The 24,308-nt window shown below is 40.5% G+C and overlaps 1 protein-coding gene and 1 long non-coding RNA gene across 2 annotated transcripts; both read right to left on the minus strand.

Moving 5' to 3' along the window:
- Positions 1–1,939: 1,939 nt before the first annotated feature.
- LOC110040640 (uncharacterized) lies at positions 1,940–21,223 on the minus strand. Its single transcript, XM_089298346.1, has 13 exons — positions 21,220–21,223; positions 20,410–20,577; positions 19,812–20,081; positions 18,903–19,282; positions 18,570–18,583; positions 17,179–17,876; positions 16,919–17,027; positions 16,349–16,423; positions 15,376–15,431; positions 11,863–11,889; positions 5,950–5,979; positions 4,529–4,691; positions 1,940–3,887 (listed from the first exon to the last, which is right to left on the minus strand). The coding sequence occupies exons 1-13, from the start codon at positions 21,221–21,223 to the stop codon at positions 3,806–3,808; spliced, it is 2,076 nt and encodes a 691-aa protein (XP_089154472.1). The 3' UTR covers positions 1,940–3,805.
- A 229-nt stretch (positions 21,224–21,452) lies between these two features.
- Positions 21,453–22,154, minus strand: LOC149106081 (uncharacterized). Its single transcript, XR_016209972.1, has 2 exons — positions 22,030–22,154; positions 21,453–21,524 (listed from the first exon to the last, which is right to left on the minus strand). It is a non-coding gene; the product is annotated as an uncharacterized LOC149106081 (long non-coding RNA).
- Positions 22,155–24,308: the final 2,154 nt, after the last annotated feature.

A 24,308-nucleotide genomic window follows, 5' to 3' on the forward strand; every position in this document is an offset into this window, starting at 1 on the left:
CTATATTGTGACGCCTGGCCCGGCTGTGATTAAAACTGTTTGCAAGTACAGTAGTCAGTAGAGATTGTTGTCACGGATATCATATTTGCCCTCGTACGTTTTTCTTCGAAGACGCCGTAGCTTTACTTCAAGAAAGCTATACGTTTATCTTGAGACATTTTAATGTTTTTTGCAGCTATCTGATCGAGCTTATGTTTCTCAAGCTCGATGTTTATGTCTAATCCTCCTTTGATCGTTCTGGCACCACATGATTCAAATGTAGCTATTCACGCGCAAACAAATCAGGATCGAAAAGTACATTACGCCATTGGCTAGCTCTATCTTGACCAATAGGAGTCGTGTTTGGCCTGTCAATCATTTTTATCATCATTCTCATTTTCGTAAAACAAACTCCCATTTTCGAAAAAAAAAACTCACATTGTCGTAAACCAAACTCCCATTTTCGTAAAACAAACTCCCATTTTCGTAAAACAAACTCCCATTTTCGTAAAGCAAACTCCCATTTTCGAAAAACAAACTCCCATTTTCGAAAACCAAACTCCCATTTTCGAAAATCAAACTCCCATTTTCGTAAAACTAACTCCCATTTTCGAAAAACAAACTCCCATTTTCGAAAACCAAACTCCCATTTACAAAAAAAGATACCATTTTTAAGAAGTGGATGTCCCTTTGGGGCTTCCGTAGTTTTGCGCAAAAGGTAGGTGCATTCAAAGAATCCGATTTCTATTAAACATTCTAATTGAATAACAATAGCAGCCAAGCGTTCCAGCGTTGCAACTTTTACGCTGCCTGGTTCTAACTGCAAAATTTTGCCCCTGTGGGAATGAGAGTGGGGCTCAGGTTCCCTAGAAAGTACAGGACTCCAACGAGGTTTAACAACTCGGTTTTGTGTTGAAGGCAATCAGGAAATTTCAAGGTAAACAATGAGATGCACGTATTTTAAGAACTGAAAGATAAAATTTCTTTGACAATGCCGTACTCCGGGGATGACCTGTTAAAGCAAATGTGCTACCATGGGGAAGGAAAAGTTGTCAAATGCCCGGGGAGGATGGAGAGGCTTGGGATTGGCCGAGCCATTATTTCTTAAGACCGCAATAATGAAGTCGAAAGCTTGAGTGCATGAGGCAGGAGCCACTAATAAAAGTACAGTACGCCATAACACTCTGACAAGGGTAAGACGTGAATAGACAAGCTTGGAATGCTGTTTGTCGAAGCGCTAGCGTTTATTTAATTCAGTTGCTATCAACTAGTGCCATCAATTCTTGTAACTGCCAATGCATGACGTTGAAAGAAATGTACAGCAATATAAGAGAAGAGAATTGAAAAATCTCGTGTTTTGTGACGTTTGTTTTGATTGCTCAAGGTGGATGTGTATATTTCAACGTTTATTTGACTCAAACGACGTCATCAAAAAAACGTACTTAGAAAACCTAGATTGTAAAAGTCATGGGACTTCTTGATTAAACGAAAAGGTGAGACAAGTACTCCTTCCTATGACCAAAGCGAAAACGCAATCTCACCAGACAAAAATGTTAAACTTGTCGATAAACAATATTCAAAATGGAGGGTAGGTGCCAATTGACAGCAAAGCAGGCAATGAGCAAGTGTGGGCAAAATGCAATAAAGGGGGGTATCCATGGCAACCTCCCACGGGTCACCTCCCCCTAACACCTGTCACACTGAATTCTCAGTAGAGAAAAAGTATACTTTCCTGGACACAAGGGCCCACCATGAACCAACAGGCGGGTGGGATGGGGCAAACCAAAGGCAAAGCGACAAGGCAAGGCAGAGTAAAACCACGACGGTGAAACTGCACAGCAATGGCACAACTGCGCATACCCGCAGCGATCATCCGCTGGCCAACAGCAGATCTCCCAGTTAACTCTGATTATTGATAATCTCATTGAGCAATCTCAAACAATGGATAACAAGGGAGAACGACAGTATTAAAGCACGTTTATTTACTTTACACTGTCAAACTATTACAGCCTAACACGGTAAATGTACTGCGACTAATCCTTAGCTATGACACCATAACTAGCAAAATGCTAGTGTAACATTACTTATGTTTGAGTTAAATATTATTTTACGCAGGACCCATGTTGATGATTGATTGATTGATTGATTTAATATTGCAAAATAAGAAACGAGGACAAGAATTTGATAATTTAGCTCAAACCAATTCACGCAATTCAGTAACAATTAGCTCAAGTGCGAGTGACACCAACTGCCGGCTGAGAAAAGTTCTGGTCACTTCCGTCTGGTCTTTTCATGCACTCAACAGTAACTACGAATAATTAATTTTAGGCTATTCTACACTTTAAACTTCTACTTTGTTTTTTCGGTTTTCGTTTTTTTTTTCCTGAAACCGGCCAAAACAACCCCTGCTAAATTAGCATCTGTACAGGTCCGCAAATGCTCCCGGCCCGCAAATGATCCCCAAATTGGACCGCAAATGATTCCAGGACCGGAACTGATTTTAGGAATGGCGTGGACTCCATGAAAGTCTATGGATGGAAATATATTTTTTAGTCATCCGAGTTGAAGGAAAGATAAGTACCTCAGGCATAAAAGCAACAATAAGGAAAGTTAAACAAACAGCATAAAATACCAAATTGACATGTGTCAACCGTATACATTTTTCGTTTAGAATGCATACCGCAAAAGTAAACATGAATCTTCGAAGATGCCTCTGCTATCTAATTTCGGCTTAGAACTTTTCCCTGTACACTTCTTATACTTGCGTCCTTGATAGACACATGCTTCAACGAAAGTGCTCAAGAGTTCTTCGTGCGAGTTACCTAAGTGTTCTTTAGATAGATGTATAAACGGTTGATCCGTCTTGAATGCCGTACGACTTTTGCTCGTGCAATTTTCTTTTTACTGTTGATAATCTCCTCTGTGCCGAAAGCTTCGCGAAAATGTTTTCAATTCACTCTGCAATTCTCAGTTGTCTCCAAATTTGAGGATATAGTGAACATATCATGCATTTCAGGCCCGGACCCAATAGAGTCATTCAGTGAAGCACCTAGCTGAACTACAAATTTCAAACACAGCATTTCGTGGCGTTGGATATCATTTTTAAAGTTGTGAAATTTGCATTCAGTTCGTTAATACTGTACATTTTGCTTGCGTTGTGAAAATATAGTATTATTACTGTGAAACTCAGAAAAACGTGAAAACTAGAAGTATTTATGGCGTATTGTTGCGTAGGTAAAAGCCAATTAACCGTGTGAAAATTAAACCGCAAACAGGAGCGGCAATAAGTTGTGGTTTTGAGGTTTCCTCGCGTGTTCTGAACTTTATTGTGATTGTTCACGGTTTTCTGAGTTTCACAGTAGTAAAAAAAAAATCGGTCAGATAATTTTTTAATCCACTGTCCAAATTCCTGAGTCCATACGTTTCCTTGTTTTATTGCAAGGTGACCATTTCCATCATTTGCGGGCCTGTACACATCAGCGCTCAGGGGGCCGCAGCGGTATAAAAATGAAAATCTTTCATGGCTCCTGCGCACAGGAATGTTGGCAATCTCGTACACGGTATCACAACAATCTCGTTCCCAGAGTCCTCGTTCCCCTTGACCAGCGGTCGGAAAACGAGAGCTCTGGGAGCAACCATTTTGAAATAACCGAATTCTGGTGATTCTGCCCATCCGGTTTCACTGCGCAGTCTGCGTCTATGGCGCATGCCTGAAATGGTTACTTCCAGAGCTTTCGTTTTCCGACCGCTGGTCAGGGGGAACGAAGACTCTGGGAACGAGATTGGTATCACAACCGATTGTCATTTACTCTGTGTCAGTTCCTCTCTACTCTGGGACTGGTGGGGGACACAGAGTGGACAGCGCTTTGCACTCTTCTTTGGGAAATACGAGGTCTTCTTCATCTTCTCTGAGAACAACAACAGAAAACACAAGATAACAAAAAGCTTGTTTCCGCAACCTACTCCTCAAGTACAGTCGAACCTCTCTATTACGGACACCGAAGGGACAGAGCGAAGTGTCCGTATTAGAGAAGTGTCCGTACTGGAGAGGTCACTATAATGACGTGACTTTCAAGTCTCCTCTGACAGTTTAGAGTGTGCATTTGTAAAATACGTAAGTTTTGAAAACTAACATTTTGGCATGTTCTGGTATTGGTATCAATTAGTATCAATGTTTGTGTAACCGCCGACAGGAAATGGTGCATACCGCAAATTATCGAGACCTGGTCCCCAGAGTCTCCGTGATAAAGAGGTTAAATTTGTATGAATTTGCTTCCTAGGGTCGAGATTTATTGTCCGTTATAGAGAGGGTCCGTATTATAGAGGGATTTTTTTTAACGGAAATGTATGAGAATGTTGTCGGTACATAGGAAACTGTCCGTATTAAAGAGGTGTCCGAATGGAGAGGTTCGACTGTATTCTTGCAATAACCAGTTTCCGTGGAGAATGCCGTTTCAGGGGAATTTGATTCTAATGGTGAACATGGAAATTACCGGATACATGTAACAGGGTTACTGCCCGAGCAAATACGTAATATGTTCTATGTTACCTTGCAACAAGCCTGAGCACCAGTTCAATCTTCCTCGAAGTATCCACTTTGATTGGTTCAGCAGTCATGAACTGTTGTGTACTGTAGCCTTGTAATGTTGTCCCTCCAGCTCTCCAGGCTGGATCGGGTTCAACGACACGAGCGCTACCATATCCCTCGGTATCTGAATATATATAGCAAAGTAAACATCAATGCATTGAATAAAGTTGCCAAAAGTCGAAACTGACAGTGATTGTGTCGATTGGTGAAACGTTTTCAGAAGATATTCGGAGTGGCTGAATATTAATTTACACTCCACTTACTGCATCATTTTAAACCAAACTCGTTGGCAAGAGAGGATAAAGGGTAGGTGAGTTTATCCCCCATATAGGAGAATGATTACAACAGTTGCCTCATTAGCATAAGCGATTTAGTTTCTGATGGAGATACAAAAACATTAGTTCTGAATATTGAAAGGGCACAACACGATTAACTCAGTCCCAAGGAATTTGAGCCCTATGTATTGAATACTTTTTGTGTATCCAGGTTTAAAAATTCAACATTTTACAAACAATGTATTCCTTGAGCTAATTAGCCCTTTTGCCACCCAGAAATTTTGTAGGTTTTGGAAGCCAATTTCCCCTCGAATATTACACCCAAAGAACCAAACTTTTCACCAACTACTAAGTTTCACAAGCTCTTTAAATGTTTGTAGTCAATTCGTGTCTAGCGTGATGCCTTCTCTACGCAAAGTCAAATGTTAAGGAGAAAAAATGTAAACAATGACGTCAGCAAAGACTCGCCTATAGACCCTATTCCTTAGGCAATCCTTCTCATGTGGTATTCAGTCCTCCCATGGATTATGCTACAACGCACGTTCGTTAAAGGTTTTCGTGGAAGACGAGCATTTCCTAAGGAACCTGAATAAGAGAGGCTGTTCACCTCAGTAGAACCCGCGTCACAGTATTTCTAGACCCTTCTGGTATTTTTGACGCCGAAGTGATCTTAAAATATTTTGCGAGGGATTACCTTAGTAAGTCCTATATGGCGGATTAACTCTCTCTTCATCCTATCTTGCTTCAGAGCGATATAAGTCCACTTGGGGTCTACTTAAAACCAGTTAAAGTGGAACAACGTGAAAAACATGAAGGATCATCGAAATTATGTACAACTTTCATCTTTCTCGGCATTTCAAATATGTGAATATCTTTCATACTGATTCACTCGCAAAGTGGAACACTGCACTGCCGCATATTTTAGTACCTGTCCTTCGGTTCTGATAAGTTAACTTTAGGAGGCTGTAGTTTAGTCATGTAAGGTCGGATACAACTTTTGGTTGCAGTTTTTGAGATAAAAACTACTGGAAAAATTAAACAGGCTTTAAGTCGTTAAATACTGTCTAAAGATATGGCCAAGAATAACAATGACAGCAAATCACTCACTGCTTGGAAGACAATTCAAAATTCTGTTTCCTGTAAACAGTAGAAACTACGTAAGTAGATAATCCATTACAGTACTAAAGCCCCTCCCCTCCCCCTTCTCCACACACATTAAGGGTATTTTACATGAGGAGTAACTTGGTTGTTTTGATATTATTTTTTCCATCAAATTATATTATATAACATCAATAATAGCCCCCATTCGGTACATCAAAATTCTAATAGAGCACCGAAGTTGTACATTATACGGACTATCATGAAAATTGCCACCACGATTTTAATTTTTGCAGTCGTAACCTGTGAAAACATGTTCACGAGTTGATCTCGGTCACGTGCGTCTTTCGCGAGAGACTGAGAACTGAGATTCAAGCCCAAAAATTATACAGTCGAACCTCCCGTAAGCGCTTACGGGAGGTGGTCGCTTACGAGAGCTTAGACCATATTGGGTCAAAATTTTACCTCATTAGCATAAGGTAACGGCAGACACATACGCCATGTTTTAATAGTTTTATTCGTGTGAAAAGACAATTTCGAGATAAAATCTGGTACTTCCAACTGAGAAATTTCCGTCTCTTGTACTACCCAGGAATGTGATAATCACTGGAAAATTTAACCCATTTACAGGCTTTATGAAATGTCTGTAGATCCTGAATTTACAGACTTGGTACTTATTCTGCTTAAAAACAGAATGTCTGTAAATTTATTTTATAAACCTTTTGTTTAGTTTTTAGTTCTGTTCATTTCAAAATGTTTGTAAAATGGTTGCAAACTGTAGCAGCTAGAATAAGAGGATGGGACTCATAATTTACAGACTTAACAAAATCTTCCAAGAATGTTTGTAAATTTACCACTTACAAAGATTTTACAGGTTACGCCTTATCATGTAAAATCTCTGTAAATTAACATACTCAGGGCACCATAAAATCTCTGTAAATTGACATACTCGGGGCACATAAGATCTCTGTAAATTGACATACTCGGGGCACCGTAAAATCTCTGTAAATTGACATACTCGGGGTACATAAGATCTCTGTAAATTGACATACTCGGAGCACCGTAAAATCTCTGTAAATTGACATACTCGTGGTACCGTAAAATCTTTGTAAATTGACATACTCGGGGCACCGTAAAATCTGTAAATTGACATACTCGGGGCACCGTAAAATCTCTATAAATTGACATACTCGGGGCACCATAAAATCTCTGTAAATTGACATGCTCGGGGCACCATAGAATCTCAGCAAAATCTCTATAAATTGACATACTCGGGCACCATAAAATCTCTATGCATTGACATACTCGGGGCGTCAAAAAGAAAGCATATTTTGGCCCAGGGACCATGTAAATTCCCCTCCTTAAAATTCCGAAGCCATGTATCATCAATTAACCATAAATCTGAGTGGACCAAACTCTGGTCAGTTGAGGTGCGTCGCAAAGAACGGCGAGTGAAAAAGTAGGGGAGAAGCGCGGCGAGAGAGAGCGAAAGAGCGCCCTTGGGCAAACTTAACAAAAGGCCCTTCCGCCCACTTATAGACCGCCTAAAGGGACCCGCGGTAACATGACCGCCGGCTTGTGGTTTTTAGTTGTCAGCAGATATCGCATTTCTCATTTGCGTAAGTAACGCTCGAATGTTGACATATCCTGTCAAAATTAAACAATCAGAGGGTATACCAGATCTTGGTATACCAGAACGACCTTTTTGTTAAGTTTGCCCTCAGGCGTTCTTTGGTAACAGGTCGTTTCGCCCCACGTCCTTTTCCCCCGAACCGCCTCGCCCCAACTCAAAGTCGTGTCGCTCCCAAAAAGTCGATTCGCCTCGACCAAAAGTTATTTCGCCTGAAGTTTTTTCATGCGATTTCGGAAAGCAATGAATGGTTGCAGTCATAAAGAATCAATTATTCTGTTGCTATGGGAGTGAACAACACTTCTACGCGCGTAATCCAACAAATATATTTAGACTCAATGGCTCTTTGACCACGCAAATGCTTAATAAAAAGGTTTAAAAGGCGTTTCATACAATCTACAGGTAAAAGCCGTGAAAGGTTGATTAAGTTTTTCAATACAATCGGCCATCGATCGATCAACGGACTTTGTTTCTACGAGCGTAATCAAACAAATATATTTTTTCTGGTTAGTATAATTTGCACGAATTGAAAGTTTATCTCAATTTGTTCAGTAATTTCCCAAAATTTGCGAGCACCCGTAGCTAGTACGCAGCGAAATATGATTCATTTCATGAGTACTGAGATGGAAGGAAGTGCGGGCTCATTTTCCGGAACAGCGGCTAATGTAGTTGCTTTGGCCGAGGAGGGCTGGGTACTCAAGTTCGTTTTGCGGCGCTCGTTTATCGATCTGAAATTACAAGTTTCACTCTCAGAATTAAGTTACAATTCTATTGAATGAAGTCAAAGCTCTAGCTCGCTTCTTTTATGGGTAGGAGTAGCCTCAAACGGAACTTTTTTTACTACGATCTCAGATCGTACGGCTTTTTCTGCCCAGCCAACTGGCGTTTTCTTTGGCCGAGAACTGTTCGCAAATTCAGCCACGTGGCGTCAAACAGACGATGGTATAATTTTGACAGGTGCCGGCTCAATTGCGTTTGTTTATTCTTGGTCTTGACTAATCGGCACCCTTGTTATGAAAGCTAAAGCAGCACAACAAGCGTCACAAAGTACTAAAAGTTTCTCAAATGAGACATTTGGTAGAGATTTGTCCTTCCTGTACCCTTTTCCCTTCATATGACCGGATATCATACAATGTGATGATACAACTGGTTATTTTGCTTACAAAACGACGTAACATAAGGAAAATGTGTTCAAAATGCGAAATGGCTAGCAGAGGAACACTACCGTGAGAAACCGTGCAATACATCGATGCTGACTCAATTCAGACAAAAATAAATTCAATTTTTTGGAGTATGTTTTTACTCATTACACCTTGGAGAAGGAGCGTGTCCTCGAAGAATGTGAAATAGTTTAAACAGTGACTTTGAACGTTTATTTCGTTTCTATTCGTTTAATCTGCTATTTGTTAAATTCGAGTGATTTCCGGTTAGCGGTCGTTACTGTATTGCCATTGTTTACGTCACTACTCGGGAAAGCATCGCGTAGAATGCCTATTGTTCTCGGGACATTTACTTGCAGTCGAATAAAAATTATAGGTCTGTAATATTAGCAGCGAAGCGTAAACAGGGACGCTCTGATTGGTCAAAGATCACGTACGCTTTCCTCCGAAGGGAATACTGCCTTAGCTCATTAACTTGTCAAGGCGGGGCTAAGAAACAAAGGCCTCGAAAGTTATTCTTTATTCTATTGTTTCCGATATCGCGTATTTCAAGCTGGCTATTTCAAGCGTTGGACTTGTAATGGATATTTGCATCCGATTTTTACCATAGGCCATTACATGTATCCGGGTTTTTCGTACCAACATCTTTTCGTACCACCCATTTTCGTACCACCTACATACACGTTCGTACATGTTCGTACCACATAAACATACATTCCAAATAGCACAGATTTAGACTATCTGATAGTCTAAATGAGATTTTAGATGTATAGCATGGTTTTGGTGTGATTTCTTTACGTAAAGGATATCACAGAAGAAGTTCCGGAGAATAATTATCCACGGAATAACACTCTTATCTTCACGCGAGCGAATTATTCTGTGACAAAAACTTCGAAGATTGTTGTCACACAATAACTCGTTCGCCTCTTCGAAATTTTTCAGTAATTGGCGATGTTTCCCTTACTTTATTCGCCTTGAAATCCCCTAAAACTTTGCAAGGAATAAAAAGAATTGTTTCTTTGCTAAAGATCTGGTCTTGAAAGCCGAGCTTCTCAAAAATATCTGACTGATGACACCAATCTTCACGCTGTTGTTGTCACATAATAACTCGCTGGCCTCTTTGAAGTTTTTCAGTAATTGGCGATGTTTACCTTACTTTATTCGCCTTGAAATCCCTAAAACTTTGCAAGGAATAAAAAAAATTGTTTCTTTGCTAAAGATCTGGGCTTGAAAGCCGAGTTTCTCAAAAAAATCTGACCGATTGACACGAGTCTTCGCGCTGTTGTTGACAATAACTTGCTCGCCTCTTTGAAGTTTTTCAGTAATTGGCGATGTTTACCTTACTTTATTCGCCTTGAAATCCCCTAAAACTTTGCTAGGAATAAAAATAATTGTTTCTTTGCTAAAGATCTGGTCTTGAAAGCCGAGTTTCTCAAAAAAATCTGACCGATTGACACGAGTCTTCACGCTGTTGTTGTCACACAATAACTCGCTGGCCTCTTTGAAGTTTTTCAGTAATTGGCGATGTTTACCTTACTTTATTCGCCTTGAAATCCCCTAAAACTTTGCTAGGAATAAAAATAATTGTTTCTTTGCTAAAGATCTGGTCTTGAAAGCCGAGTTTCTCAAAAAAATCTGACCGATTGACACGAGTCTTCACGCTGTTGTTGACAATAACTTGCTCGCCTCTTTGAAGTTTTTCAGTAATTGGCGATGTTTGCCTTACTTTATTCGCCTTGAAATCCCCTAAAACTTTGCTAGAAATAAAAATAATTGTTTCTTTGCTAAAGATCTGGTCTTGAAAGCCGAGTTTCTCAAAAAAATCTGACCGATTGACACGAGTCTTCACGCTGTTGTTGACAATAACTTGCTCGCCTCTTTGAAGTTTTTCAGTAATTGGCGATGTTTACCTTACTTTATTCGCCTTGAAATCCCCTAAAACTTTGCTAGGAATAAAAATAATTGTTTCTTTGCCAAAGATCTGGTCTTGAAAGCCGAGTTTCTCAAAAAAATCTGACCGATTGACACGAGTCTTCGCGCTGTTGTTGTCACACAATAACTCGCTGGCCTCTTTGAAGTTTTTCAGTAATTGGCGATGCTTACCTTACTTTATTCGCCTTGAAATCCCCTAAAACTTTGCTAGGAATAAAAATAATTGTTTCTTTGCTAAAGATCTGGTCTTGAAAGCCGAGTTTCTCAAAAAAATCTGACCGATTGACACGAGTCTTCGCGCTGTTGTTGTCACACAATAACTCGCTGGCCTCTTTGAAGTTTTTTTAAAGTAATTGGCGATGTCTACTTTACTTTATTCGCCTTGAAATCCCCTAAAACTTTGATAGGAATAAAAATAATTGGTTCTTTCGTTTAAGCAAAACAACTGCGCGCTGGTCGGTTCCCGTGCTGTTCTCTTTGTCTGCGTATCACAAGCTTTTCGTTCGCCTTTCTTCCTTGAAGAGAAGACGTCTGCTACGCAGGATTACAAAAAATATTGTCTTACGCTATACATTGTCTACCTCTGTCCTCGCGCTTTATATGCCTTTGCATTTCTTCAGTAGGCCAAAGGTAAAATTCTCATTGGTTAGTCATGAGGGAGGCCGAATAGCGTCCCGAAAATGTCGACTAAAATGTTAGTCAACATGTCCGTTGGGGTTCAAAGCTTCCAGAAGCTTTTTACCCCAAAGGGCATTTTGTCGCTTTAAAGGCGGTGGAGGTGGTGGTGGTGGTAATTCAGGATCATCCATTTCTAACCTGAGAAGTTTAGAAAATGGCAAATATGGTACATTTTCACTAATCCGTATGGGAGCAGGGGCGTCCAATAAGTTCAGAGCATGCGCAATTCGTAGCCATTTTGTTTTGCGTCTTATCGACAAAATGGGTTCATATTTTTGTTTTGGTGTTTACATTTTTTAAAAAGAAGGTTAGCACAGAAAATAACTGTTTTTTTGCGCGAGCTCGCTGGTAGGTTGTGTTGCATGAGGCGTCCTGCTTTGTTACTTGGAATATGGTTACTTGGGATACAAGTTCGTTAAGCATTGTGTTTTATTATAAGGCAGCCTGTTCCAGGATGAAAAGGAGGTTTCTGATTGATTCCTTAGGCAGTCCAAAATTTAAGTAAGACGGCAAATCACTTACCTGCATCCTTTAAAAGATCTCTTGAAGCTGTAGACAATAAAAAGTAAATTAGTAAGAAAAAACTTCTCCCACATACAGTATAAATGGATGATAATTTGTGCAGATATATAAACAATAGCTCTCATTTGGCGCCAAAACAAAAGTATTTTATTTGCCGGTTGGGACGCCGGTCCGTATTGTGAAAAACTGTTTTCACTGCTCGGACCAACCATAGCCGGTAAAAAACTTTTTCCTCTCTCTCAAATCACTTCTTATAACTGTTGACCTTTTCTGCACGCACATCGCGCGCGCACGTTACCGTGACCGTGTTCAGAGATAGGAAACTCCGGACCGCGCAAAGAAGCAATCAGATTATTCCAGGATTTGTTACCGTGCCCCTTTGGAAAAAAGAACAATCTCGGATATTTGGCCATTATTTTAAAACGGTCGTCTTAGGCCCCTTCCACACTACTGACGCCGGAGGAATTTGAAAACGGAGAATTCACCCTGAAAACGCATAAGATGTTTCCGTCCGCACTACGCCGGAGGAATTTGAAAACTTAACAATTACCGTTTTTGTTTTGGATTTGTGTTTGAGGGCAACTCGGTCAGGGAAATAAAATGATAATCATGGCTACATCGCGTTCGAAAAGCTCCGTTTTCAATTGTATTCCCTCCACACTAAAACGAAAAGCCGGCATTTTCCAATTCCTCCGGTTTGAAGAGCGTTTTCAAAAAACTCCGTTTTCGTGACGGATTGGTGTGGACGGTAGGCCTAACCGTAGAAGTAAAGCTGCGCTTTCAAATTTCTCCGGCGAAGTGTGGACGCTGCCTTACTTCTGAAGCTATCTGTGATTTTGCTGCTTTCTCGATCTAATGAATATGTAACAAGGGTTAAAATGGCTTTAAAATTCTAATTCTAATAATAGAAAAGAGGCCAAATTTTACTGTTTTCCAAAGTGCTTTAACGTGGTCCCAGTTTCTTTCTTTAATTGCATCATATGTAACATTTAAACAATACAAAAGTTGACAAGTAGCCAAAATGAACTAGCGAGTGCTTTAAAATGGCAGACTGGGCACTAGCAGTTTAAACGAAATCTACCCGCACTACCCTAAAACAATGCTCAAAATTTCAGGAATTATACAGAAATTGGCTATGGTTAAACATCCATGCAAAATGTAATATTAAAAATCTGCAAGACAAGTTTTTCTTCAACCAGGAAATGTGCATGAATTTTGCCGGTTCGAAAATAGCTAAAAATCTGTTTGTTGGAGTTGACAAATACTGAGCTAAGGCCCGGTTCATACGCCGTACTTCACACGAGCTGAATCGAATTCAGGATCAATTCGAAACGGCTGATTGAGTTCGGATCGGCTCAGCCGTTCTTTAAGTCTGGCTCAGCCGGGAATAACGGCTGTGCACCGGCTTTGATTCGGACGCCGATCTTCACATGGCCCGAATGCCTTAACCAAATACATAAATTAATTTAATGTACTTTTAATGTATTTTGAAGACCTGAGTATGCGCCAAAGTATAAATTGTGCATCAGTGGCTGACGCTGCTTGGCGGGTTTCGTTCGTCAGAGATGTAGCCGATATGTGCAGTTTGTGTTTTTCTGTTTTCGTGCGCAAACTTGCTGCCACCCTGGTAAACAGCATCAAAATTAAGACAAATTAATGTGCATTCATCATAATTTTCGTGCTTGTGTTTGAATGACGTGTGAACATTGCATTGAATTAACCTGAATATTGCAGTTGGGCTTTTTGCCCAAGTTGCGTTGTATTTCATTGCATTCAAAAATGTTGGCAGTTGAAACTTTATGTTGAAATTAAGTTCATATAAAGTAAGACATCTGAACTAATTTATCAGTTGTCTTTTGCCTCATTCTGCTTCTTTTTTGCCGACTTTTCTTATATTTTTCTTTCACAAGACGGCTTTGGATCGTGCTTGGTTATTGTTTACTATGTTTACATCAGTTCAGCGCATATCAGCGCTGATCGAAATGTGCTTTTATCTCCTATTGAATTTAGTTTGGCTGGAATTGAGATCGGCGTCTGAATCAATTTAGCCGGTCTAAATTAATTTGGGTCGGCCTAAATTCGAATTAAATTCGGCTCATGTGAAGTACGGCGTCTGAACCGGGCCCTACCTATAGTTATTGCGAAGTATCGTGATTTGTTAGTGGCGAGCAGATCAATTATTTGCCGAAGTCGAAGGTTGAGGCAAGTAATTGATCTGCGGACACTGACGACTCATGGTATTTTGCAATAACCGAGTTCAGCAAATGTTTTATCATTTGATCACCGACTTTGTCATTCGATCTCTGACAGCTCAGAATTTTCAAAAAAGAGTGTGGTTAGACTTGTTATATTTACTCATAAGCAGAATATTATTTGCAGCAAAACACTTTTAGACGGTGTAACACAAGAGCAATGAGAACATTATATGTAGACAGTTACTAAACAACTATTGGATGAGGTTTTTGTGATATCCAGAATAATCAAGGTCGAGGTACGTATGGATTATCAGCCGAAGCCTTCGGCTTCGGCTGATAACCCTTAACGAGACCTTGATTATTCTGGATATCACAAAAACCGAATCTAATAATTGTTTTATTATACATTGAACGAAAAAAAAATGGAATTCATGTTTTTGCTTCTTCACTGACGGCAAGCAACACAAAGCGCGCGAATGACATGATTACCCCTAGAAATCATGCACAGCGGTCACACATACCTCTTACTAACCGAGTTCGAGGTCCGTACTGTAAGTTACGGACCGAGTTTTTTCCCCTTCGATTTATGGCCCAAGCGCGAAGCGCGCGGGTCGTAAATCGAAGGGGAAAAAACGAGGAACCGTAACGTACAGTACGGACCGAGAAAACGAGGTTAGTAAGGTATTTATTATATCTCTACTGTGTGTCTGACGGGTTCGGAAACGATTTCTATTTACGCGAAACGGCTTCAAATTTCTGACGTACCTCGAAAGCAAAACGAGGCAGTTTGAAACTGTTTTTAAGTCGTTAGCACGCTTTATTATACAATTTAGAGTATAAGAAAGTTTTAAACTTTCACTTGCTATAAAAGTTAAGAACACTCGGCGATAAATCACGAAACAGTTTGGCAACAAAACTAGCTTTAAATTTTAGTGGGCCGTACAGGAGAATACGGCCCGCTAAATTGATAAGCACAGCGCGCGTACTAACGGAGAGATATATATATACCCGTGACCTTGAGTGTCCTTGACATGATTATTGTGTAATCTGCAGTTAGATGACGTCACAGGCGCTGATTTGGAAAATTCACTGTACGCTTTCGGCCAATCAGAAAAGAGATAGTTCAATGTATAATAAATGTAATTATTTGTAGGTCACGTGGTGGGCTCTTGGCCAATGAAAAGGAAGAAAACATGCATCGAATGATAATTCTAATTGTTTAGCTATGATCATGAGGAGAAAAACGATTAAAATCACTAAATCTAAAACTAAAATTACTATACTCATCAGGCATGCCAAGCATGTAGAAGGAAAATACCTCTTCCCCTTGTGGCCTCTGAGAGTGCTCCAAACTCCGGCCTCTTACCTTTTGGTCTATATTAACAAGTTATCGAAAGACAAAATATTCAATTTGTTTCTATATATTAATACACATACTGTTCAAACTTGAAACTTTTTACGATATACGAATAAAGGAAGATGGACATTTTCTTGTCATTTTACACGCCTTTTCAGTCGAAACTATTATAGACAAACTGGACATCACTACGTATGTTAGTTCATAGGGTAAAGGTTAAGTCCGCATTTGAACCAACTAGCCATCAGTCCGTCGCTTATCTCCGGTTTCAGTAGCATGAAGCGACAAGGAGTATTTCTACTCCCCCCTCCCCCCCCCCCCCCCTGGATGGGATGCTAGTCCATCGCAGGTTATATACCCCGAACATTAAATTCTCCGGTTCTCATTTAGTGCGGTAACAGTTCCATTTGACGTCATATGACGTCATAACCAACAAAACTGCTGAAGAGCAGGCCTTACATACTTAATAGAGGGAATGGTTAAGAAGCCCGGTAAACATTAAAGAAGCAAACAAACAGGTTGAGATTTATTTTGGCAGGTCCTTGACCCTGTACATTTTTAGTTTTATGCCCATTGACTATACAGGAATTACAAAATTGCAATGCTTTTATTGGTTAGTTGTATGAGCACACCTAACCACGTTTTGTATTTTGCCAGGTTTTGTGCGGGTTGAAAACCGCCAAACCCCCCCCCCCCCCCCCCCCCCCCGCCGCAAAAAAAAAAACCATAGAACTTTGCCAGGTTTCATAACCATTCCCTCTATTAACTATGAGCAGGCTCAGGGCTGTCTACTCAATTAAAATATATTTCGCTGTGCCTTAAAAGAATGAAAAGCCAGGGATGGTGACGAGGGGCGCCATCAGACTCCCCCCGCTCCTTGTCCCACTGCGGGAGTACGAGTTTACTTGTACGTCCTAGGTTAAATAATAGTGACCTTCTTAGTTCGTCCTCAACCTTGTCGTCCACAAAACTGGCACCAAGCCAATCCAGAAGACATCCTTCTATTCCACTAACATTGAACAAAGACAAAAATTACCTCATTGTAATCTTGTCGCCTAACGATGGCTCAATGATATCTCAATCAGAAGGGTAATAAGCTTCATAATGCATGACATCGCTGCATGATGGCCAAGCCAGTAATTATTACAACTTGACTTCTTCGTTAATTAACTTACCACGGTGGTGTGACTTTTATTTTAGAAAAAAAAAACTTTAACCTATACTGTTTGGGTCGAGTATAATATTAAAGCACTCTATTTAATATGGTATGTCTGTTATGTTTTCATAAATTTGTCGTTTCATTGAATTCCAATTCCAAACAAGCATCTTCGAAAAAAAACAAAACAAAACAAAATGTCTCGTGCGACGTTCAGAGAAGACCGGTATGTCAAAATGTTTGCAGACACCTGCACTGCCCGAGATCAGCTAATGGTTTGGAAAAGTCCTTGAGGGGCTAAACAAAGTAGTTTTAGTACTAAGCTGTAGCTAGTTCAGTCATACTTACTGATCTCCAAACATCGAAACGTCGGCATCGCGATCTTCATCACTAGCAGCGTTAGATTTAGCTCTATCGCTCCTCATTTCTAGTACGGAGCCATGACTGATTCCATAAGCTAACAAACGAGAGAAAATTAACAAAAGCAATAGTTATCCTCTTTCTCCCGTTTTCAAAACATTCTATGGCAGTACTTTGAGCATATTTATTTATTTTTTTATTTATTTATTGTGATGGTTTAATAGTTTTCACGAGAGCATCAGTTGTACCTTGCAGTGGAGCCTTGTCTTGATCTGGATCAAAGACTCTCTCCTCCATTGCAAATAGAACTTTTCCTAGCTCTCTTTTCTCTCCCTCCGTTTCCAGCTTTTTAACCAAATCTATGAATGTCTCTTGGGGACTACATTTCGCATTGACCGATGGTGAACCATTTGGGAAGCAAACTTGAACTGTAATGAAGATTACGATCACTTTCAGCTCCAACTTTGATCCAGAGCAAAGACCAAGGCTTGTTAAGGTTGCTTCACCTTTGGTGGGACAAATTTGCCTTCCATTGAAGTAGAAAATGGCTTCTTCGTTTTCCTGAAGGGAGCTGCACGAAGGTATTTCTTTCATGAGCGCTTTCAGGCTTTTTTCTTTATCTGTCTTTATGGTATGTAAGACGCCATTTTCATTTGCTACTGTGATATGAATATACTCTGGGACAATGAGTATTAACGTCGGCTGTGGACTACAGATGAGTCCATAAGGAAGGCCTCTTCTTGGTGCGTCTGATAGACGGGCTCTACCATGGTACAGCTTTTGGTCCCTTATAGGAACGTTTAACTTTCTTTCTATCTGTTTCATTACATCGCACACCTTTGCTCTGCCTGGATGTACCTCGACGGATAAATTTGTCCTGGTTGACGTCTCGATTGTAATCTCAAGTTCGGTAGCAATAAGTCTCAGATTTCCTGTAGGTAGACCCCTGTTAAGGAAAAAAACAAACAACCAAAAAAAAAAAAAAAAAAGGAAGAAAAAAATAGAAACAGAAATGATAAACACTGCTAAATAGAAAACCAGAAAAAAAAACTCGGCTGATGGATTTCAGTTAGAGTTTGGCTTAAGTGTCTTTTGTCGACAAATCCTTTAATGCATGGCGTGCAGAATCCTCAGCGATCCAGGAGCAGTAAGTTGGGACGGGACGAAGTAAACCTGGCTATAATATGAAGCGCTCTTCCCCCAAGTTTTTCACCCGTAGAGAGGTACCAATTCTTAAACAGCACATTACCTCCTGTCGTACCATTTTCAACTCAGTACCCTAAAAGGTACCGCAAAAGCTCCCTCTGTATACCTTACGAGGGGGGAACTCTCTAAGAGACACTAAAACCGCTTTTTTAAACCCCTAAAGGGTACCATAAGCACACCCGTCCTTTTTATATGGGAGGCCCCTCCCCCGGGGCTCTTCCCCCTTGCCGGATTTACTTATTTTCACCCCAACTAACTGCCCCTGGGACTCCCAGGATGGGTATGCACCGTAATACAAGTATGTCTACTTAAACTAATTGGATATATTGGGAAAGATTCCGAGAAAAATATATTAGCTTTTGATTGCAAGACTTCAAAGATCATAAAATAGCTGCATTTACTTCCACGAAACAATTAAAGAAAATGATTCTACAAATCTGATCTGATCTGAAGCCTGTTATTATTCCATCTCGGAACATAGGCCACTGACAAAGTCCCTCCAGTCCCCTCTGTCCCTGGTCAGGCGTTCCAGCTGATGTCAGGAAAGACCTCTCGACTGGATGGCGTGGTCTGCGTCTCTCCTTCAGCTGTTCCGCGGTTTCCCACTCCGTCTACTTCCCTACGGGTTCCAACGAAGAGCTTGTCGGACAATGCAGTAATTTGGTCTTCTGAGTGTGTGGCCGATCCATGTCCATTTTCTGCTTGTCGATTCTACAAGTGATATATGTTAATCCCGACATGCAGTGAGCGTTTGCACTTACCTCACTGAGTCAGAGTTTAATAAAACCTTGTCCTCCGCGACACAAAGAACTTGATCCGGGTCTTCAGTCACATTCAACTTGTGTTGTATTTCACGTTTTAGATCGCCAACTGTCGTGGATGGAGGCATGTTTATATTCAGTGGCTGAGGCGATTCAGAAATTATCACAGGAATATTAAGGAACGCTTCAGGTGTGAACACACACTTCACAACACCATTTTCGGCCCTGCCTGGTTCAATGCCCGCTTCCTCAGGCGCGGTTTTCACACGGTAGAACGTGAATTTCTTTGCCTCGTACGCAGGCCTCTCTATTGTGAACTCTTGTCCTCCATCAACAACCCACCCTCCAACGTCATAACCATCAATAGATACATCCAAATTGCAAGCTGTAGAAAGGGAATAGAGACATTAATTTTGAATGAGCTTTTAAATTCTATTAGCAAAGCTCTGTTCTATTGAATTAATATGTTTGTAATCAGGAGTGATCGCTTAAAGTTTGATAGGGACTGGCTGGCTATTCGCCCTTTTGGGTAGCTGCGAGTCGAACTGTGTTCTCTTTTCTGCGACGCAGATCTATTCCCCGAGAGCTCTTGACGACAATCTTCTCGGATCTCACGACGTTTTCTATTCCTGCGACTGTTTTATCAATTATTTTCAAGACCAGGACATTTGGCCGGTTATCTTTGTTACAAGATCTGATAAGCATATCTGATTTCTGTTAATAATCGGATGATTATGCCACTCTGGAGTGCGCCTCTATTCTAATACGCGTCGCGATTATTTACGTATTGAAACAGTCTTATTATTCTATAGTATGTCATCATGCACTTTTTTCCAGTAATAGCCTCGCCCGTTTAAAAGACGGGTTGTACACTGAGTTATGTCTGCAACGTTAGTGCATATGGCCATTCTCACCGTAGGCATGTGTGTTTTTCACGTGTATCTTATACAACGTCCCACTCTTCATTTCCACAAACTCGCCTTCAGGAGTCTTGAAATGTTTGCCACCTAATATTTCCACAACGTAGCCTTGGCAAGCCAGAAAATCTACATATCGAGTGGGCTCTGGTCCAACATGTTTGATCCGACCAGATGCCGAGCTACCCTGAATCCCCACATGTTGCTGTCCCGTCTGTGTTCCTGAAGATCCCAGTGCACTAGGGCCCCTAACACTTGACGAGGAGCCTATAGACATGAAGACGAGTTAAAATACTAGGCAACTAGGCAATGAAGAAGACATTTCAAGTTCAGATGAAATGAGGCTATTTAGAACGTTGTTCCTCCGGACAGCCGCAAACCGCTGGATTGCACGCAAGGTGGTTTCAGTCCCAAGACTAAGAATATGGCCTAAAAACGAAACTTTCAAATTACATTCTGTCAACTGAATTTTTTATGATGTTCTCATCTGCTGCTAACAAACCCATTGAGATGTCTGTTGCAACCTGCTCCAAATGTAGACGTTTCAATTTTCTTGTTAATTTGTTAATCAGCTGATCCTTGAATTTTGACCCACCTATGTTCCCATCAGATGATGTAAAACCTACAGCGGCAAGACAACTGCTTATTTGTGGAGCAACGGCTGCATGACCGCCTCTCATAACCACTGCAGGACCACCAGCATGATCCGAACTGTTCAACAGCGACTGACGAGCAAGCTGGGATGCTTCTACCTGTTCCGGGGCTGTCGATTTAAAGTGGAAAAATATTTAATGCATTCCAAACTTAGTAATAATAAAAAAAAACTTTTAAAGGACTCAAATGCAGGAAATTAAATCGAAGTCATCGTAACCGGTCGATTATTTTTGCCAGCATATACAAATAAACAAAATCAGGGTCAAAGACTTTGTCGTAGTTGAATCTCCCGTACCTTTACTAGAGGAATTGCTCTGCGAGACGTTATGGCTAGTATTATTGCTTTAAGCTTTGAATCTTCCCAGAAACTTTAAACATACCATGACTATTATTTCCCTGATAGGCAAATACATTTTACTACACTGCTGAGAGAAGAGGGAAATTACGTGCAGAGTTGAAAACGTGGCGACAAAACCCGATTGCTCTGACTAAGCATGCTAAAACAAGTGGTAATGCTGGTTAATGCCAAAAATATATAAAGCAGAAATGCAACCATGCATATGCAAATAGACAAAGGTTGTTGATATGTCTTAACATGATTAGTCGTTCATGTGTTAGTGCCTTAAATTTCGCTCAAAAGTACAGAGAAATTCAATTCTCTAGTTTATTCTCATGTAATTTGGTGATTTGAACAACGGTTTACAGTCCTAAGTAATATATCATAGCAAAAGTGATCCAAAAAAATGCTGACCCATTTGTCTAAAATTACTTGTGTCCCACCTTGTCGTGATCTAGCTATATCATTCAAAGGAGGGTCATCCTGAATGCCGTCTGGTACTGAGTCATCCTGCCATGCAATCTGATCACAAGTTAATGGCCCTTTTGAGAAAGTTTTAAAAACAAGTAAACAAGTCAGGATTAGCGAAAGAAGTTCAAAATTTAGTTTATGCCCTCTACCTTCTGTGTCGTTAAAAGAGAGCTTGCTTCTTTTCGCTGCATGGTTTGAAAGACTTCCATTTTCTGGACCATTGAAGCCTCCATCGGGAAATGTAGCTTCTGTGAAAAAAAAAATAACAGGCTGAGTCTTAATTAAAAAGGCTCAATCTTGTCTCCAAAAACGTAAACAACGTTCGAACTTGACGACAAAGAAGTCTCTGAACCCTAACTTTAAATGTTTTTGATGGTAATTAACCATGTTTCTCGAAAGAGAACTAAGAGAATGACGAAGACAAGTGTTGTTACAGTATGTTAATTTCAAAACAAGATCACGACATACATAGTTTTATATTGTGTCCAATATACTGTCCGACAGTACCATGAATACGTACATATTTTAAAACACGCCGGTCTGGCGAATGGATACGCATTAGATGAAAAGTAATATGATGGATTTACGTCTTCAACACATCTCACATATATGTAACTGCAGCTTCAAGAACGCGTAAATGTTATTAAAATACCAAGAAGCACCGAGATGCGATTTTAGCTCATCGAGTATTAAATATTGATCATTGGACTGAAAATTCCTTTACTAAGAAAGCTAGTCGTGGTGACCGCTTACACTTAAGCGGTGGGTGTTTAATTTCCGTTAGGTTCAAGCTCTCGGCGATCACTGAAATCTGAAATTCAAAGTCTCCTCCTATTTTTATAAGTTAATACACTGCCACAGTTTTGAATGTGAGACTCAAACTACAAAAAAAAGACACCAAATCAAATTACGGAAACAGCGTTTCATAAAATCTTGGTCTTTCGCTTGATTGAAGTGATATTCAAACTCTATACCGTCAGTACCACTGTTTGGGGATGTTGATAAAAAAGCCTGAATTTTCCAAGCAAGATCCAGCCTGCCAACTGTTTTAAGCATATCCTGCAGAAGGTTTAGATTTCGCGGTCCAATTCTACCATCTTGCTCCAGAACATCGAAGAACTGCAACCCAGTGGCAATGTTTTCTGTTATTCTGCGTGGAATGACATCGACGCCCGCGAGTTTTAACGTCTCGACGTCTTTTTTCGAAAGATCAAACGATAAATCGACGAGTAGCTTTCTGTAAGGACTTAAGGAATTCTCTTCTTGTGCGTACACGGACGCCATTGCTACTTAATGCAAAGCGGAAAAAGCAGAGCTGAGGTCTTTGCAGGGGAGTCCCCGTTTGTTTACCTACGATGACGTAGTTTCTGTACCCATTGGCCCCAATGTCTTCACGCCTCGTCACATTTTGTCAAGCGTGTGGGCTGATTTTCTCGTAATCAACGTTGAGAAGGGAACAAGAAAGAAATAAACCTGACCAATGGTCACTCACGGGATAATACTAGCTTTTTCCGTGGCTAGAGGAGTCCCTAATGGCGGTCTTCCGCCAACTTCTCGCTCCCTATTCTCTTTTATAATGCTCTCTTCTTCCTTTTTAACCTTGTCAATTCTGTCACAGCTAGAAAAATCGTCAAATCCTGTTCGACATGGCAGCGACTCACAAACTGATTTCCACGATAGTTAACAAGAATCACAGAGCCATACAAAATGAGGTAAACCAGTAAATTTTCAGTAAATATCTAAAAAATCCTTTAGTGGTCCCTTAAGTGTCTCAAAAGTTTTTCCCTGAGGCCTCTAACCCGCGGACGTCCAATGGTGGAGGGTGAATGCTACCCATGAGATCTTTTCATGAACAGGATTTACTCAGTGAAGCCGAAACTTTGAACAGCTATTTACGGCATTTCTTCCTCTCCAAAGTTTTGGTGTGTCAACTAATTCACATTGCAGTGAATGGCAATCGCTTACATTGTGTGTATGAACTTGTGGTTTTATTTACGTCGTAGTACGTCGTAATACAAGCGCGTCTAAATATGATATTGTTTTTCCTCACTCTCCCAACTTAAGACCTTAAAGTCATGCACATAAACTCTACAAAACAACTTGGCAGTGAACCTTGCACACTCGACCTCGGGCCAAACTGGAACATCGATCCATCTAGACAAAGACTGTAGCGAGTCCTGGTACTCACACAGCCAGCAAACTACGAGTCCCAGGTCCAATAGTTTGGGTCCGAGACCCATAAAAAAATCCCATACCCTCGTGGATAAATAGTTCGCCATTTAGTGTTCTTGGCGACCAGCATGTCAAAAGAGCGTAGTATTTTGAAAATTTCTGCACTCGGACTCTTTGCTCATTCCGTTAGACGTTTAAACTTTCGTACAGATTTCACAAAACACGCAATTGGGGTCTTTTTTGTACATCAGCCACCAGTACTTTTTCAGCCAAGTTAAGGAACCAAAAATTTTCAAAATTACTCTTAGGTTATAATAATAATTCGGACTCGATGCGTACAGTGTTAGGGGTATCGAATAGTCTTTGCGAGCATTTGCATGCGAGCAGTGCGTTTACAAGGCAGGTAGGGTAGGCCTAATGGTAACCCGACCTGCCTTGTAGACACGTCCATGAAAAAAAAAAAAAAAAGACTTGAAGGAGTGCTAGGATTACTCTACCTCCTTGTTAAGAGAGCCTAGCCTGCACGCTTCACGCTTCGGCAATTGTTCCTCGGGTTCTTTTTGTTTTTGTGTACATCGCTTTCCTTCCGTTTTGCCCATGATTGTTGACCACCGGTCTAAACCGCATGCGCCTAAAACGTGACTGTAACACTATCGCCTCCAGTTTGCATACTGTGAATGGTAGGGGTTCTGTTATTTCATTGGCTGGCGACTTTTTGAGTTGACATATCCCTCTTGGAAGGCGTGACGTGTTTATAAATCTTTAGAATGCGAAAACTCGTACTCGTTTCTCGAGAGAATCCCTAAGCTCGATTACGCGAATTTTTCGATAGTGGAACTTGACAAATCTATAAAAAGATA

The sequence above is a fragment of the Orbicella faveolata genome, unplaced genomic scaffold (genome assembly GCF_042242905.1).
Source record: "Orbicella faveolata isolate gen_17 unplaced genomic scaffold, um_ofav_v1 contig_3, whole genome shotgun sequence".
Classification (NCBI taxonomy): Eukaryota; Metazoa; Cnidaria; class Anthozoa; order Scleractinia; family Merulinidae; genus Orbicella; species Orbicella faveolata.